Here is a 13,448-nt window from a genome sequence, read left to right as displayed (position 1 = left end):
TTTTGTGTTTGGACCATGATAGTTTGTTGGTGATGTGGACACCAAGGAACTTGAAGCTCTCAACCTGCTCCACTACAGCCCTGTCGACGTGAATGGTGGTGGTGGGGGCATTCGGTCCTCCTTTTCCTGTAGTCCAGGATGATCACCTTTTGTCTTGCTCACGTTGAGGGAGAGGTTGTTGTGCTGGCAACACACTGCCAGGTATCTGACCTCATCCCTATAGGCTGTCTCATTTGTTTGTGATCAGGCCTTCAACTGTTGTTGTCAGCAAACGTAATGATGGTGTTGGAGTCGTGGGTGAACAGGGAGTACAGGAGGGGACTAGGCAAACACCCGTGAGGGGCCCCAGAGTTGAAGATCAGCGTGGCAGATGTGTTGTTGCCTAGCCTTACCACCTGGTGACGGCCTGTCAGGAAGTCCAGGATCCAGTTGCGGAGGGAGGTGTTTAATCCCAGGGTCCTTAGTTTAGTGATGGTCTTTGTGGGCACTATGGTGCAGAACGCTGAGATTTAGTCAATGAACAGCATTCTCACATAGGTGTTCCTTTTGTCCAGGTGGGAAGGGCATTGTGGAATGCAATAGAGCACATCATCTGTGGGGGTGGTATGCGAATTGGAGTGGGTCTAGGGTTTCTGGGATGATGGCAGTGTTGTGAGCCATGTCCAGCCGTTCAAGCACTGCATGGCTACAGATGTGAGTGCTACGGGGTGGTAGTCATTTAGGCAGGTTACCTTCGCTTTCTTGGGCACAGGGGACTATGGTGGTCTGCTTGAAACATGTAGGTATTACACTCTGTCTGGGAGAGGTTGAAAAATGTCAGTGAAGACACTTGCCAGGTGGTCAGCGCATGCTCGGAGTACACATTCTGCTAATCCCTCTGGACCCAAGGCCTTGTGAATGTTGACCTGTTTTAAAGGTCTCTTGCTCAAATCAGCTACGGAGAGTGTGATCAATCAGTTGTCCGGAACAGTTGGTGCGCTCATGCATGCTTCAGTGTTGCTTACCTCGACGTGAGCATAGATTTAGCTAGATTTTTAGGTGATGAAGGTGCTAATAGGTGTTCACACTGAGGTTTAGATGGATAATACCTTTTGGACTTTATGGCAAAATTTAGATTTCTACCTAAATAGACATACCCGAGATAACAATAACTAGTAATGCTGCATAGTTCTAGAAAGATCTGCAACTCACCTGGTGAAAATAGTAAAACAATTGCTGAGGTGTACTCACTTGAGGACACAAACTTTAGTACACAGTACAAATATGAAAAAATATATTTTATTTTCTAAAGTGCGGGAATAGAGCTTGAAATAACCTGAAATGTTTTTAAATATATTAACAATCAACTTATAAATGACTTACTATAAGATTTCACTGTATAGCTAACTGTAAAATAAATATGACCATATTTAGTGACAGCCCAAATTTGGCCCCATTTTCATATGGCTGACGACCGAGCATTATCTGCCAAGCATCCTCCGAGCGACGCAGAGACAACATGTAACAAGTCTGCAGACATTTAAAACTTCAGCCTTACGCACAACGTGTTTTCCTCCCTCTGTGACCAAGAGAAAATGGTTGTTTCAATTCTACAAAATGATTTAGTATTTTTATTCATGTTGAGAGCTCTAAATCCGGCGGAGAATGCCAGAGTGAGATGAAACCACAATTGCTGAAATTGCTCGACTGTCCCCTTTTTAATATATCTCCCAGGCTCTAGCGCCATTGCTCAGAGGGAGCCCAGAAAAGGATGAGCTGTAAAATGTGATACGTCACCTCCCTACGCGAATGGTGTGGAACTTGACACTTCAAGTCAACTCTGCTGACGGTGGTAGTGCAATGCAGACAGATGGTGTTTTCTGGCACTATAAGGTACTGGATACTGCGATGTTCACGGAGCGCTTTGTACACCAATGTCAGTCAGAACCGGTCCAGAACCGCTCAAAGTCCCCTAAATAGGGGACTTAATGTTTCTGGTTAGAGTACCTCTGTGCATATTTTAGCCATTGGAATATACAGACTCTATGCTGGGTAATAATCAGTGTTTTGCTCAGTATTGTTGGTCGATCCAGAATGCTGATACACCTGCAACATTTAAGGAGATTATATTTCTGAGGTTATTAAGGTGAGGTAGTGGCTCTTTACAGTTCATTGCTGGTGTCTCTGGAGTTTTGTGAACAAAATACACACTGACAATTTGTTTTAATAATAAAAAATAACACTTTATTTACATAAATTACAAGAAAGCACAAACTGGTTCACCAAAGTCTACGTTAAAACATTGTCCTTCATGCTGATAGTAACCTAGTTTTTAATCATCACTTTCACAATGGTTAATCTCATGTCATTCAAATGGTATACTGAACAAAAATATAAATGCCACAATGTCAAAGATTTTACTGAGTTACAGTTCATATGAGGAAATCAGTCAATTGAAATAAATAAATTAGGTTCTAATCTATGGATTTCACATGACTGGGAATACAGATCTGCATCTGTTGATCACAGATAGCTTAAAATATGGGCCTCGCAATTGTCCTCAGGATCTTGTCACTGTATTTTTGTCTGTTCAAATTGCCATCGATAAAATGCAATTGTGTTCATTGTTATAGTTTATGCTCATCCACACGAAGCCATATACGTGGTCTGCGGTTGGACATACTGCCAAATTCTCTAAAATTATGTTGTAAGTGGTTTATGGTAGAGACATTACATTATCTGGCAACAGCTATGGTGGACATTCCTGCAGTCTTATGCCAGTTGCACGCTCCCTCAACTTTAAACATCTGTGGCATTGTGTTGTGTGACAAAACTGCACATTTTAGTGGTCTTTTATTGTCCCAGCATAAGGTGCACCTGTGCAATGATCATGCTGTTGAATCAGCTTGATTTGCCACACCTGTCAGGTGGATGGATTAGCTTAGCATAGGAGAAAAGCTCACCAACAGGGACGTTAACAAATTTGTGCACCAAATTTAAATGAAATAAGCTTTTTGTGCTTATGGACAATTTCTGGGATCTTTTATTTCAGCTCATTAAACATGGGACCAACACTTTACATGTTGCGTTTATATTTTTTGTTCAGTGTAGTTTAAGAAGCAGGGGGAAAATGAATTCAATAAGTGTTTTGTGTTAATAATACTAACTCTAGTAGTTGAAGAGAAGTAAAACGTTTGGATATTGTATTCACATATTTGTGACACCATGAACCACCTTATTCACAACACGGATTCTCTGTACTGACAGTAAGGCATAGAGCTAGGGTTGCAAAGCTACCGGTAATTTACCAAAGCTACTGGAATTTTGGTAACTAACAATCTATTTCAATCTATAGCTAGGATTCCATCCAATTGCGACAGAATTTTATGCAAATATTCTAAAATCTCTATAAAAACAATATGCATATACAATATGGTCATATTTCCATCAAATTGACTTGTGGGAAAATGGATGTGCGCGATGACGTAGTGCACATAATTACTTTTGTGGTTGAATTTCTATTCCCATGTTAAATGGTTTTCCATCTTATTTTCAACTCTTCTGATGTTTTTGTCACCATATATTTTGCGTTATATAGCGAATGTGTCCACTCTGGTCTTGGCACATGCTCTAGCCAACAGCTGGCAGGTACAATGCAGGTATAGCCTACATGAGGGTTATTATGTACAAGAGTGAGATTATTTTTATTTGCCAAACAGCAGCCAAGCATTGATCATCGTGTCACCAGAATAAGTCCCTCGATATTTATTGGAAAGTAGCATCAAGCTCATGACTGTCCACTTTCACCACCTTGTGCATGCTTTCCTGAGTCGTAGTGGGAGGACCAACAACATATCATCGCGTGACTCCAAGTTTACAATATTTGTGCATAAAGGAGTTTCCATTACAATTCCTCGCATAATAAATTTTACACACACAAAGATTCCACCTCGTCTAGTGAGTTTTGTTGACATTTGGAAAGTTAACAAATCAGCCGTTTCCATCAGGACTGTAGTGCAATTTCTTTCCTACATGTACTTTACACACAAAAATTTGGGATGGAAAACTGATCTTTGTTAATTTATACTTGAATAACTTTTAAATTATATATTCATATATAGTATTCATTTTTTATATCTGTATGCATATTGTCCATGAGTTTCTAGTAGATAGACCATAAAGTTCAGGAAAATATAGCCTAATTAATGAAAAAAGCATCTAATCAACAATTGTTCTTCAAACTATTGACTTATTTCACAACTGCCACCAGTTTGATTCCAAAACATTTACAACATAGACATTGAAATAGTAAAATAAGTGTGTAAAACAAATATATATATATATATATATATATATATAGTGATATTTCATGCTGAAACCATCATATTAAACACCAATGGTGTTCACTTAGTTGTTGGTTTATATTTAGGATAATGTTTTACTGCTTTGTCTTTATTTTTTATTTTAAAATCAACTTATTGAATTATTTCATAATTACAGACACCTGTGATAATCTGAAGTACTAAAAAGGTCACTCGATGTCATTTTATAAAATTCCAAAAGAATCCTGAAAATGACCAGAATTCTGGTAGTTTACTGGTAAACTTAGAAAGTTTTCAGTAATATACCCTCCCTTTGCAACCCTTCATACAGCAGTGCATTCAACGACAAGTCTATCCTGAAACCAAGTAAAATCAATGCAATGTTGTTAAATCTATACTAAAAGGATTTACACTCATACATTACGTAATACTGGTATGTATAGTAACATAATTTAGCTTTCACAGTCCTCTGTCTGAATAGAGAGAGCCTCTACTTGTCTCTACTGTAAATGGGACTTGAGATATGACATGAGCGTTATGTCATCAGCAGCCTTGTTGGATGAGAGGGGATGATTTCAGATGGCACTGTAGCTTGTGTTTGGAGAACGGAGGAATGATACAAGCAGCTCGACCTTCTTCACAAAGAGGACGTAGTGGAGTCCACCACTTCACGACCGTTACACACCGTTGTTACCGCTGTTGGCACACAGGCAGAGAGAGGCTGATGCAACAATAATAATACAAAATAGAGGTAAAAATGTAAAATACTTTTTTTTTTTAAAGCAAATAAAAATAACTTGCTTGTTTTTCACATTGATTAAAGTTAATATCAGTAGACCTATGTATGTTTCAGTTGATGGCTCACTATTCTTGGAACCCATAACCAAAACTTGTGTGCTTTGGCCAGCAACATTTCTGTTATGAGATGTATGTCATGTTCACCAACAATGACTGAAATGTTCATATTTGCCAGTGATAGAGATGCTACCTTTCAAGGAGCTGGGGATGGAGGATGTTGTTGAGGTGACCGTAGCCCCGAAGCGGTTGGCAGGCACCCTTAAACTGGTCACATTCTTCTGGGGCTGGAATAGGATGATGTGGACCTTAGGAGCGAAGAGACAGCCTAGTACCACAGAGCCACTCAGACTGACAGAGATACACATGGTGGTGGTCTGAACCTGTATAGGGAGATAGACCGGGAGAGGAGACAGGTTGAATCATCAGGATTCACTGAATAGACTGATAGGGCTGGGGTCTTTTAGATGTTTCCTGACAGACATTCAGCTCTATTACAAGGCAAGTGACTGTAGTGGTCTTTTGCTATCTGCCATTTCTGCCAACCAGTTGAGCTGTTCTCAGCATCTCTGGTGGACCAAACTGATGGAAATCTCATTCAACTGTGCCCACTAATGACTGGCACTGCTGGCTGTCCTGGCAGAGTCTGGGCCCAGATTCACAAAACACTTCTTACGCAAAAATAAGAAGTTCATATGATTGTTTTTAAGTGAAATTCCTCATTTAATTAATTTCTTACGAACTTCTCCAATATCTTCTTACAAATCTTCTTAATCTTAAGATATTTGTTGCTAGGCAACTGTTTTAGCTACCTATCCAGCTAGCAATGGCAATAATGTTAGTATATTTCTTACTGAGATTACTGTTCTAAAATACATTCTTGGGTTTAAAATAATCAATACTGAAATTTTCAGATTAAGTTTGTGAGTGAATTAAACGTTCAATTGCTTTCATGAGCTTGTTCTCTCACTGCCTTGAGTTTAAGACAACGGTTTAGCTATCTTGGAATTAAGATGACTTTATTTTCAAGAATCTAATTTCTTCTTCACTTTTTGCCTAAGGAGAAACATAAGAAATAGTGCAAGCACATTTCCAAGAACCTTTTTAACTTCTCTAGGGTAGGGGGCAGTATTTTGACGTCCGGATGAAAGGCGTGCCCAAATAAAACTGCCTGCTACTCAGACTCAGAAGGTAGGATATGCATATTATTAGTAGATTTGGATAGAAAACACTCAGAAGTTTCTAAAACTGTTTGAATGATGTCTGTGAGTATAACAGAACTCATATGGCAGGCAAAACCCTGAGAAAAATCCAACCAGGAAGTTGAAAATCTGAGGCTTGTAGTTTTTTTAATTGATTCCCTATTCAAACTACAGTGACTTAGGGGTCATTTTGCAGTTCCTAAGGCTTCCACTGGATGTCAACAGTCTTTCGAACGTTGTTACAGGCTTCTACTGTGACCTGGAAGGGAATGACAGTCATTTCAACCAGAGTGCCATTAGATCATTCATGCGCGTGGCTGTCAGCGCGAGGTGCTTTCTTTTTCCTTTCTGAAGACAAAGGATTTGTCCAGTTGGAATATTATCGAAGATGTATGATAAAAACATCCTGAAGATTGATGCTATACATCGTTTGACATGTTTCTACAAACTGTAGTATAACTTTTTGGACTTTTCGTCTCAAGAAAATGCGCGAGCATGGCGCATTTGGATAACTTGACTGAACGCGAGAACAAAATGGAGGTATTTGGACATAAATATGGAGTTTAGCGAACAAAACAAACATTTCTTGTGGGAGTCCTGGGAGTGCATTCCGACGAAGATCAGCAAAGGTATGTGAAGATTTATAATACTATTTCTGACTTTTTTTTACTCCAGAACTTGGCGGGTAACTGTATAGCTTGCATTGATGGCTGAGCTCTGTACTCAGAATATTGAAAAATGTGCTTCCCCCGTAAAGCTATTTTGAAATCTGACAAAGCGGTTGCAATAAGGAGAAGTGTATCTATAATTCTTTCAATAACTGTTGTAAAGTTTATCAACATTTATGATGAGTATTTTTGTAAATTGATGTGCTCATTCACTGGATATTTTGGAGGCAATACATTTTCTGAACATCACGCGCCAATGTAAAATGGGGTTTTTTGGATACAAATATGAACTTGATCGAGCAAAACATACATGTATTGTGTAACATGAAGTCCTATGAGTGCCATCTGATGAAGATCATCAAAGGTTAGTGATTAATTTTAGCTGTATTTCTGGTTTTTGTGACGCCTCTCCTTGCTTGGAAAATGGCTGTGTGGTTTTTCTTGCCAAGGTGATGTGCTAACATAATCTAATATTATGCTTTCGCAGTAAAGCCTTTTTGAAATCGGACAATGTGGTTGGATTAATGAGAATCTTATCTTTAAAATGGGATATAATAGTTGTATGTTTGAGAAATTTGAATTATGAGATTTTTGTCGTTTTGAATTTGGCGCCTTGCTATTTCACTGGCTGTTGAATAGTGTGTCCCGCAGGTGGGACGGTCACGTCCCACCTACCCCAGAGAGGTTTAAAGGAATAGCAACTTTGCCTAACTTTCTTCTTAAGTCTATGGTTAAGGAAAACATGGCAGTTAAGAAGAAATGTCTTCTTAAAAAGATTCTGTGAATCTGGGCCCTGGTTTGTCATCATGAGCCAATCGTTATTCTGCTCTGACTCCTGACCTGTGATTACTCAGTCTCCCCAACCAATAGGCTGCCTCGTACCACTGCTGTTTCCGCATGCAAAGATCACCAGTTCGCACAACACTATGTTCTGACTCTGAGCATCAAAGCACATCTATGTAGTACATGTAGTACATTAACAGCATGCACAATCCTTAATAGTATGACGGAAGGCTTTCAGCTTTGTTTCTGTTGAATTTGAACTCCATTTCACCCTGATGAAATAACACTATGACAGTGTGACACTGCTTTTGTCCAGGTCACAGTTGAGTGCGAATTTCCAAGAGCTGTCTATGGCCCTTCGCTGACCTCAACAAGCATCAGGTTTGATAATATATATGCATGTATGTAAAGATAAATTAGGCATTTAGTTACCTAGGAGCTATTCAATGCATATTTTAACACAAGATCATTTAATGAACCATGCACAAGACTAGATCAATATCCTTGAGCTTTAGAGAGAGAGAGAAGGTGACTTAGAAAGCAGGAGAGAAAGAGAGAAAAAAGTCTGGCGTTTCACGGTTGCTGGAAGCACCGGCTGGAATTTTGAATGTCCATGTCCATATGAGACCCCAGGTTCATTGAAATTCAATGAGCAACACAGCTTGTCTTTCATGTGAGAACATCTCCAATGTTGAAATGCAGGAAGCTGAGCCCAACTGCTGTCATTATTAATGGCACACAAATAGAGAGCAAAGCGTTCTGTTGCATAGCCAAAACCTTTTCCTAGCTTAATTATTCTGTCTACCACAGCTCCAATATGAACACTCATCATCTATATTCAATATGTACACTCATAATACTGTTCATCCAGTCTCACTCCTTTTTCGCCTGCTTTCTCACCCCTTCTCTCAAACTTTTCTCTTCCAACTCAGAGGTGTTTTTTGCAAGTACATAGAACACCATAGAGATGAGGAGATAGCCTGGGGAAACTCATGATTCTGATGCAAGGCCAATATGAGACTCCCTCCTCCTCCCCCTCTCCTTTTTCCTCCCAGAGCCCAGTGGCACACCAACACCAAACGGACAGGCATTAGACTAGACTAGATTCAGCCTTGGGTCACAGTTATCATACACCCTGGACTGAACTTTTGTGTCAGTTGTATACATATTGTCTCTCTTTATCTTGCTTACATGCCAACAAAGACTGCATAGGTCTGAAACAGGGTGATGAAAGCACCTTTAAGCTATATTTTTATATAGATATAATATATACAGTAAGTCATCTATCCTGTTAGGCTATATTGTGGTGTCATATTGGGCTCGTCATTTGGGTTTTGAGAAGGGGCACACTGGGTCACTGGGTCTGGGTGTTCATTAGTTGATTAGTTGATTAGTCGATCAGTTAAGCAGATGGCTGTCTGTAGATGACTAAGACAATCTTAGCATCAGGCCCTCAGAAGCCCAGCTATTCCCTTGTTTGAACTGATCTCAGCTGAGAACTGGAAATGAAGCTGTGGCAATATTGTAGAGGAATGCTGGGAACAACCCACTGGGCACAGACATCAGTTTAACATCTACTTTTGATTTACATTTGGTTGAGTTGTCAACTAACGTGAATTCAATGTGAAATCAACAAAAAAGTCCGCCATGTCATTGGATTTAGGTTAAAAATACGAAATTCCCTTACGTTGATGACTTTTTTCAAATCCAATCAGTTTTTCACCTTGATTCAACGTTATCATATTGAATTTTTTGGTTGAAATGACGTGGAAACATCATTGATTCAACCAGTTTTTACCCAGTGGGAAGAGTCTTCCTATCTAAATGCCCTGGGGGAATCTCCTGCACATTTCACTGTTGATGTTAGAAGGGAGAAAAAAACACATACTTTTCAAATCATAATGTAATGTATATAAATGGCAATACTGGAGTTTTAGATTAGATAAGGAACGTCATTTGGAGAATGGCTATACGAGGAAGGTAATGATCAAAAGGAATTTATGTATGTCACCTAGATCCATTGGTACACTAAAGACACATTCAAGGACTTATAGATTTCTTTAATACTGAAAATATACCCACCTTGTCATTAATATCGTAATGGCCATAGTGTTGATAAGTACGATTTTCTCGTTCTACTTCGTCATTTCATTACAATATATTGGAGTTGGGGTTGCAAAATTCTTGTAACTTTCTCCAAATTCCCAGATTGTCCAGGAGTCCTGGTTAGAATATTCCCAGAATCAGAAGGGGAATAAGCAGGAAATCTGTAAACCTCCAACCAGGACTTCTGGAAAATCTGGACATTTTGGTAAAGTTACCAGCATTTTACAACCCTAATTGTTGTATATTTTTACCACTCACCCTGTAGTCGCTGGCTGTGACGTAGAAGATGGGTTGGAAGGCCAGCCAGATGATACAGGTGGTGTACATGGTGAACCCAATGAACTTGGCCTCGTTAAAGTTCTCTGGACACTTCCTGGTCTTAAAGGCGTAGACTGTGCAGAGGACGATTAGGACGCAGTTGTAGGCCAGAGCGGCCAGCATGCTGGAGTCCTTGCTGTTGCACTTCAGGGTGACTATATCCCTCCTTTCGGGGCTCACCTCCATATAATTAAATAGAACAGAACCATATTAGGAAATGGAGTAGTGTATACAGTATATTAATATAGAATATTATTATATATTTCTATGCTCATGTGATGGGCAATAATATCACTGTGCTTGCTTAACAGTATAGCTTTCTTCCCTGACCCTCACTGGGCTGGAACCAGGGATCATCTGCTCTGCAAACATACATGACCCCCCACTTGACAAAAGCTAATGAGTTGATAGCTTGTGTGGAAAAATTTCAGGCTAGGGAGTGATGTTAGGAATCCAACTCTGTTACGCCCACCTCCTTCCTGACGCCAGGCATCTCCACCAGGAGCCAGACCACAGCCACCAGGAGCTGACAGGAGATAAGTCCGCCGCAGATGGCCACCTGGGAGGCTGGGCTGATGAACCGTGGCCGTGTGGCCCCGTCCTTCACCCCGCTGAAGATCCTCGCGATGCGGTTGGTCTTAGTGAGCAGTGCCGAGTAGCACACAGCGAAGGAGGTTCCCAAGCCTAGTCGACGTAGGATACACACGGCCATCGAGGGCTTGGCAATGTAGATGAAGGTCATGCTGTAGCACATTAGGACTCCGAGTAGGAGGATATAGGACAGCTCCCGGCCGCTGGCTTTGACCACAGGGGTGTCATTGTGCTTGAAGAACAGGCCCACCACGGAAAGGGTACACAACATGCCCAGGCAGGAGATGGTGACTGGCCCAATGGCCCAGGCATCCTAAATCAAATGAAGGTTTATTTAAAGTGTTATTTCACATGTAAATGTCTCAAAACACACAAATATTTTAAAAAGAGGAGAAAAATAAGGTAAAACAGTGACAGTACCTCCCAGCGGATGTACTCCTCTGGGAGGTCGAAGCAGCCTGTCAGGTTGGCCTGGGGCCACTGTCCGAAGCTGCAGTCTGCACAGGTGAACTCATCCAGCAGGTACTGGTAGGGCTGGCAGGGGAAATAGATAGTTTGTAGATGTTCTGTAGATGTTTAACTATCAACAATATTTCAACTTACTATCCATTTACCCTAGCCCTAACCTTAACCTTCATCCTAACCCCCCCCCCCCCCCCCAAAAAGGTAGTGCATATTCAACCGGCAGAAATTAAAGGCACCGGGCGGAACACACCCTCAAAGTGAGCTGCTGACTATCGGAAGATAAACTACACAATGAAAAAATTAAGTCATCTCTCACACTCATCTCTCCTTGCTTGTGGATGTATTACCTGGCAGGGGATGCAGATCCAGCAGCACACATCTCCAGGCTGCATGCTCTTCACCTCGTTCTTCCTGCAAGGGTCACTGCACTGGGAGGTGGGGGGCTCTCCGGCTGGGCCCCTCCATGGCACCTGGCTGGTGTTCAGGATCAGGCCCTGGGCCCAGTAACCCACCTGAAGAGGAAAGGAGAGATTCTTTATTCTTCTTCCTTTTTCCCATCCCCACACACACAGGGTCAGCCGGGGTTCAGCAGTCCTGGATGAAGAGCTACATACCTTCCTATACACGTATTTATCGTCCTGTTTGTGGTAGTGGAAGATGTTGTAGCGGCCCAGACTGTCCCCGTAGGCGTCAAAGCGCACAATGTTCTCCGTGTCGGCGGGTCTGAAGGGAGCTGAGGGGAAACAGAAATAGTGTATACCAATGATGGCATTTCAGAAGAAAGAACAACTCTCCATTTTAGTTAGATATTGAGTTTTAATATGAGTCTCTAGTAATTTAGTTTTCTCACCAAAAAATCACAAATGAGATGTTATGTCAATGTTTCCTTTATCTTATCCATTTGCTTTTTAATTCATTTCTTTAATGCAACATCTATTCATGAGGCATCTTCTCAAAATAGTGCACACTGTTTGCTTACTCTAAGCATCTTACTCAGTCCCTATTTGTTACTGATCCCACTGCAAATTAAATCATCACCAAACCCTTTTCAACAGGGACACAATATAAACTGCGAAACCAATCTCACGGTCAATTCAGATCTGCATTTGTTTCAAATTGCCCCAATGTACCAATATTGATGATTATATAAAACACTATAATTAGACATCATTCTAGGACTAGCTCAGGTAATAACAGGATTACTATGTGATTCTGAGCTGCTTCCGGTCTGTTCTTACATGCTGTGTTATTACATTGAAAATAAGAAATGTAAGAATAGATGAAATGTATTACTTCTGATGACATGAGTGGTGCACCATATATACAAATGTATGTGGGCACTCCTTTAAATTACTGGATTCGGCTATTTCAGACAAACCTGTTGCTGACAGCTGTATAAAATCAAGCACACACCCATGCAATCTCCATACATAAACATTGGTAGTAGAATGGCCTTATTGAAGAGCTCAGTGACTATCAACGTGGCACCGTCATAGGATGCCACCTTTCCAACAAGTCAGTTCATCAAATTCCAGCCCTGCTAGAGCTGCCCCGGTCAACTGTAAGCTCTGTTATTGTGAAGTGGAAATATCTAGGAGCAACAATGGCTCAGCCGCAAAGTGGTAAGCCACACAAGCTCACAGAACGGGACCGCCGAGTGCAGAAGCGCGTAGCAACACTCACTACTGAGTTCCACACTGCCTCTGGAAGCAACGTCAGCACAATAACTGTTCGTTGGGAGCTTCATGAAATGGGTTTCCATGGCCAAGCAGCAGCACACAAGCCTAAGATCACCATGTGCAATGCCAAGCATCGGTTGGAGTGGGGTAAAGCTAGCCACCATTGGACTCTGGAGTGATGAATCACACTTCACCATCTAGCAGTCCGATGGACGAATCTGGGTTTGGCGGATGCCAGGAGAACGCTACCTGCCCGAATGCATAGTGCCAATTGTAAAGTTTGGTGGAGGATAAATAATGGTCTGGGGCTGTTTTTCATGGTTCGGGCTAGGCCCCTTAGTTTCAGTTGAGGGAAATCTTAACACTACAGCATACAATGATATTCTAGACGATTCTGTGCTTCCAACTTTGTGGCAACAGTTTGGGGAAGGCCCTTTCCGGTTTCAGCATGACAATGCCCCTGTGTACAAAGCAAGGTCCCTACAGAAATGGTTTGTCGAGATCGGTGTTGAAGAACTTGACTGCCCTACACAGAGCCCT

General features: G+C 41.1%; 1 protein-coding gene across 2 annotated transcripts in view; it reads right to left on the bottom strand.

Annotated features, from left to right (window-relative positions):
• Positions 1–4,372: 4,372 nt before the first annotated feature.
• LOC106565327 (metabotropic glutamate receptor 2) overlaps positions 4,373–13,448 on the bottom strand; it is a 71,775-nt gene continuing 62,699 nt past the window's right edge. For both annotated transcript variants that reach the window (XM_045691517.2, XM_014132301.3), the window contains 7 exons: positions 11,844–11,962; positions 11,577–11,741; positions 11,185–11,298; positions 10,646–11,077; positions 10,114–10,353; positions 5,290–5,479; positions 4,373–4,997 (listed from right to left, as the gene is read on the bottom strand). In XM_045691517.2, the coding sequence (XP_045547473.1) occupies positions 4,939–4,997; positions 5,290–5,479; positions 10,114–10,353; positions 10,646–11,077; positions 11,185–11,298; positions 11,577–11,741; positions 11,844–11,962 (1,319 nt within the window). In that variant the 3' untranslated portion in view covers positions 4,373–4,938. The remainder of the gene's footprint in view (positions 4,998–5,289; positions 5,480–10,113; positions 10,354–10,645; positions 11,078–11,184; positions 11,299–11,576; positions 11,742–11,843; positions 11,963–13,448) is intronic.

Source organism: Salmo salar, chromosome 12 (assembly GCF_965601325.2).
Source record: "Salmo salar chromosome 12, fSalSal1, whole genome shotgun sequence".
Classification (NCBI taxonomy): domain Eukaryota; kingdom Metazoa; phylum Chordata; class Actinopteri; order Salmoniformes; family Salmonidae; genus Salmo; species Salmo salar.
The sequence above is the reverse complement of the archived record's forward strand: the minus strand, read 5'-3'. Positions and strand labels throughout refer to the sequence as shown.